At 46.5% G+C, this 5,511-nt stretch overlaps 1 protein-coding gene across 1 annotated transcript; it reads right to left on the minus strand.

Annotated features, from left to right (window-relative positions):
• Positions 1-362: 362 nt before the first annotated feature.
• Positions 363-2,689, minus strand: LOC122939306. The gene is made up of 2 exons (XM_044295377.1): positions 2,340-2,689; positions 363-1,038 (listed from the first exon to the last, which is right to left on the minus strand). The coding sequence occupies exons 1-2, from the start codon at positions 2,351-2,353 to the stop codon at positions 363-365; spliced, it is 690 nt and encodes a 229-aa protein (XP_044151312.1). The 5' UTR covers positions 2,354-2,689.
• Positions 2,690-5,511: the final 2,822 nt, after the last annotated feature.

The raw sequence follows: 5,511 nt of genomic DNA on the forward strand, positions 1-5,511 counted from the left end.
ACGTGATAGAATTGATGTTTTGGTCTAAATCTAAATAGACTTTAACATCTTTTCCTTTTTTTTAGTGTAGTCCAAAAATTTTTCTAATACCTCATCATGACCATATCCCCAAATAAAGATGTTGCTCACCCAAATAAAGTGTTGCTTAGTGCGGAAAAGTGTGTGGTGTTTCTTTTTTCAATTGAAATGGGTCAAAGTAAATGTTTTATGTAGCGTGCACACTAAAAAAACAGTCGACTACTTTTTGGCTCAAACAACATTTATGTTTTAGATTGAGCCAAACTTAATAAACAGGAAGCCAATGGCCCCAACATTTTAAGGACAAACATATAAAGTTCTTGAAAACAAAACATTAAACTGTCTTACAAATTCAGAAGGTCCTGAGTAAAAGATCCTGTTGGAAACGTGGACCGTGGCCTGATATTGGCCTGTTGAGGTAACCCAGATGCGAAACTGCCCGGGTAAAGGGGCTGACCCACTTGATGCATTGGGCCCTGGGGGAGTCCATAGTGGGGTTGTGGGTGGTATCCTGGACCTTGTGCTGCTTGTGGCGCACCTTCAAATGGCCCGGCACTTTGCTGCTGTTGCGCATTCTCCAGGTCCACTTTCATGGCATTAAGCTTTCCTAGAAGGTCCCCATGGTTAGGAAGCGCAAACATTTTTAGAACTACAGCTAAGGAGGCAAGGCACTCATGGTGCTCTAAAGGAGTGACATGCCTCAATAGCTGTCCTAAGCCCCGTAATGTCTTCTCCTCAACTCCTTCACTCCTCCTCTGGGCCAGAAATTCTATGAGGCGGGCATCAATAGCCTCCCGACTCTCTGGCACAGAGGTAGAGGGAGGGAGTTGGCGGCGCCGTCTGGGCTGGGTCTGGACCACCCGTGGTGGACTGCAAGGTGGTACGGGTTCCTCGGCCAGCGTGGAGTCCTCAGGGTCCTCAGCCGGTGTTGGCGACGGAGTTCCCTGGGGAGAAAATCTTGCAGGGGGTTCACTGGCCGACGTGTCGGAATCTTGTGAGGGATCCAGACTGTCCACAGTACTGTATTTAAAAAAAAAACCAAAAAAAAACACATTAGGTCATTTGATTTCAACATTACAAAAGCACATAGATTTCATTCTGTGCAAAGCAACCGTGCAAATACAATATATATATACGGAGTGGCAGCATACCATCAGAGATTTGAAATTACACAACGACTAACTGCTTCAATGTGAAATGTGGAAATCCCTTTTGAATGGCATTTGGATCTATTAATGGGATAAGTCTTGTAAAGGCCTATTGTTTCGGAAAATGGGCAAACATTGTTTGCTGCTTGGAGCTGTCCAGCCTCTGAAGAGGAGTCCTCATTCAAGGACCAAAACCAGTGCTGAAAATGAGGCCAAATCATCTGTATGTGCCCCGCTACCAACATGTAAAGATACAAATTGTCATTTAAAACCTAGTAGAACCTCATTTTCAGAGAAACAACATGTACCAGGCCACACTTGACCATGGTGAGAGTACTAGTTGTAATCGTGCTGCTCTTGCGTAGTTGCAACCTCAGCTTCACACTTTAGCCTAGGATGTGGTGATTGACAGTTCAGAGGAGCAATGTAAGGAAACCATGTGGGGTTTGGTGCAAAACCATTTCAGCTATATAAATTACTATCCCAGTACATAAAGGGTACACATTTCCCTAACATTCCAAAATGTGAGAATATGTCGTTATGGGACAAACCTCTTGCCGCCCAAAAAGTTTGGAAAAAAAAACCCTACTCCGGGCTCCCATTAAAACGGGTGGGTTTTGGAAAGCTTTTTTAACCATTGGGGTGTGACTAGGAGCCGACATACACGATGAACTACTGTATGAGGAAATAATTCGTGCAGTGCGCAAGTGTCATCTGTATTTGCTTTTCTGGTTCAAAGTGGAATCATCTATGTTCCAGGAGGGAACAAAAATTGCTTCAACACAAACAAAACAGAGAAAGGAGCCGCCATCTGCACACTTCACGTGTCGTCTCATCATTCATCTCATAAGCGGTTGCCCCTGGTTTGACTACACCACTAAAATGATGTAGGCAACCAACACAAGGCATGGACAAACTGTTGCCCTCCAGCTGATGCCCAACTACAACTCCAAGCAGGACCGAGTAGCTTTCAGCTATTCTATCATGCTGGGAGTTTCAGTTGTTAAAGAGCTGGATGTAGTCAGTTTTGACATGGCTGCCCTACAGAAAGTATAGGTCTTCAATAGAACAACAAAACTGTATCCATTAGTTTCAGAAACACTTTATCTTGCCTTAAAAAAACGTAAGTGTGAAAATATGACACCGTTTGAAAAGAACGTAAAAAATACTTACGGCCTCAGTTCCATTACTGGCCGCAGAAACTGTAACTGGGCCGTATAAATATAGGCCCGTTTGGTCGATGAGCCCTCCCCACTCCGGCCTTTGCTGGTCAGCTCCCGGCGGAACTGGTCCCGGCAGCTCGCCCAGCGGGTTTTCGTTTGTTTCACTGTTTAAAAATGACATAGAAGACAATTGTGAGGTAAAAAATTAAGAAAGGGGAAAAATAGACGCCACATTAAAAAACCATGTACAGGCCTTTAGGCAAAAGGAGGCTGGACCACCCTGAAAACACTATTGTCACCTCTGGGACATTCAAACTATATATTAGGGCCACACAGAGGGCAAGGACAGCACAACTACAGTGATAACACTTACCTAATGCGGCCCGGCCTCGGCTATCAGCCTTGGCCCATTCACTTCGCCGCATGCTCCGTGCCACTTTCTCCCACGAAGCGTCTTTTTTCAGTCGGTCACTGTAGGCATTTTGCCGGGTATCCCACAGCTCGGGCCTCTCCTGGACGAGACTAATCAATTTTTCTACATCCCAGCGAGGCATGGTGGATGAGATTATTAATCCTCCTGAAATGGCTGCTTCTCCTCACACAAGCTGTTTACCACAGATGTCTAGAAATTTGCATATCCTGTCACCTAAAACTTCCTGTCTTTTTTTTTTTCAATTTATTGCCACAAGTTTGGCTAGACAATTTGCCCATGCCATAAGAAGAAATAAAACGGGCGCGGAGCGGGCGCGGACGCGGATGACAAACGGGTGTGCAACCGCGTTTTTCACGGCCCCATTCACTTGAATGGGGCCGCGACCCGTTAGCCGTGAAAAAAATAGGACAGGTTATATTTTTTGACGGGCAAGAAACACGGGTCACGGACGCGGGTGACAAAACGGTGCAGTAGCCGAGTTTTCAACGGACCCATTGAAAGTCAATGGGGCCGCAGAAAAAAACGTTACACGGGCCAACGGCCACGGGTGCACACAACGGTCGTGTGCAGGAGGCCTTACGCTGTCCAAAGGGTTTCTAGTGTGCGGCTGAAAATCCTGCATTTTATTGAACTTTTAACACTTTGAATTTGATAATTACATTCGCTATGGAATTATGAGTAGAGTTGAGCGAACACCTGGATGTTCGGGTTCGAGAAGTTCGGCCGAACATCCCGGAAATGTTCGGGTTCGGGATCCGAACCCGATCCGAACTTCGTCCCGAACCCGAACCCCATTGAAGTCAATGGGGACCCGAACTTTTCGGCACTAAAAAGGCTGTAAAACAGCCCAGGAAAGAGCTAGAGGGCTGCAAAAGGCAGCAACATGTAGGTAAATCCCCTGCAAACAAATGTGGATAGGGAAATGAATTAAAATAAAAATTAAATAAATAAAAATTAACCAAAATCAATTGGAGAGAGGTTCCATAGCAGAGAATCTGGCTTCCCGTCACCCACCACTGGAACAGTCCATTCTCAGATATTTAGGCCCCGGCACCCAGGCAGAGGAGAGAGGTCCCGTAACAGAGAATCTGTCTTCATGTCAGCAGAGAATTAGTCTGCATGTCATAGCAGAGAATGAGGCTTCACGTCAGCCACCACTGCAACAGTCCATTGGCATATATTTAGGCCCAGCACACACACAGGCAGAGGAGAGAGGTCCCGTAACAGAGAATCTGGCTTCATGTCAGCAGAGAATCAGTCTGCATGTCATAGCAGAGAATCAGGCTTCACGTCAGCCACCACTGCAACAGTCCATTGTCATAAATTTAGGCCCAGCACCCAGGCAGAGGAGAGAGGTCCCGTAACAGAGAATCTGGCTTCATGTCAGCAGAGAATCAGTCTTCATATCATAGCAGAGAATCAGGCTTCACGTCACCCACCACTGTAAGAGTCAATTTTCATAAATTTAGGCCCAGAACCCAGGCAGAGGAGAAAGGTCCCGTAACAGACAATCTGGCTTCATGTCAGCAGAGAATCAGTCTTCATATCATAGCAGAGAATCAGGCTTCACGTCACCCACCACTGTAAGAGTCAATTTTCATAAATTTAGGCCCAGAACCCAGGCAGAGGAGAAAGGTCCCGTAACAGACAATCTGGCTTCATGTCAGCAGAGAATCAGTCTTCATATCATAGCAGAGAATCAGGCTTCACGTCACCCACCACTGTAAGAGTCAATTTTCATAAATTTAGGCCCAGAACCCAGGCAGAGGAGAAAGGTCCCGTAACAGACAATCTGGCTTCATGTCAGCAGAGAATCAGTCTTCATATCATAGCAGAGAATCAGGCTTCACGTCACCCACCACTGTAAGAGTCAATTTTCATAAATTTAGGCCCAGAACCCAGGCAGAGGAGAAAGGTCCCGTAACAGACAATCTGGCTTCATGTCAGCAGAGAATCAGTCTTCATATCATAGCAGAGAATCAGGCTTCACGTCACCCACCACTGTAAGAGTCAATTTTCATAAATTTAGGCCCAGAACCCAGGTAGAGGAGAAAGGTCCCGTAACAGACAATCTGGCTTCATGACAGCAGAGAATCAGTCTGCATGTCATAGCAGAGAATCAGGCTTCACGTCAGCCACCACTGCAACAGTCCATTGTCATAAATTTAGGCCCAGCACCCAGGCAGAGGAGAGAGGTCCCGTAACAGAGGATCTGGCTTCATGTCAGCAGAGAATCAGTCTGCATGTCATAGCAGAGAATGAGGCTTCACGTCAGCCACCACTGCAACAGTCCATTGGCATATATTTAGGCCCAGCACACACACAGGCAGAGGAGAGAGGTCCCGTAACAGACAATCTGGCTTCATGTCAGCAGAGAATTAGTCTGCATGTCATAGCAGAGAATGAGGCTTCACGTCACCCACCACTGCAACAGTCCATTGGCATATATTCAGGCCCAGCACCCAGGCAGAGGAGAGAGGTCCCGTAACAGAGGATCTGGCTTCATGTCAGCAGAGAATCAGTCTGCATGTCATAGCAGAGAATCAGGCTTCACGTCAGCCACCACTGCAACAGTCCATTGTCATAAATTTAGGCCCAGCACCCAGGCAGAGGAGAGAGGTCCCGTAACAGAGGATCTGGCTTCATGTCAGCAGAGAATCAGTCTGCATGTCATAGCAGAGAATCAGGCTTCACGTCAGCCACCACTGCAACAGTCCATTGTCATAAATTTAGGCCCAGCACCCAGGCA

Source organism: Bufo gargarizans, chromosome 5 (assembly GCF_014858855.1).
Source record: "Bufo gargarizans isolate SCDJY-AF-19 chromosome 5, ASM1485885v1, whole genome shotgun sequence".
Lineage (NCBI taxonomy): Eukaryota > Metazoa > Chordata > Amphibia > Anura > Bufonidae > Bufo > Bufo gargarizans.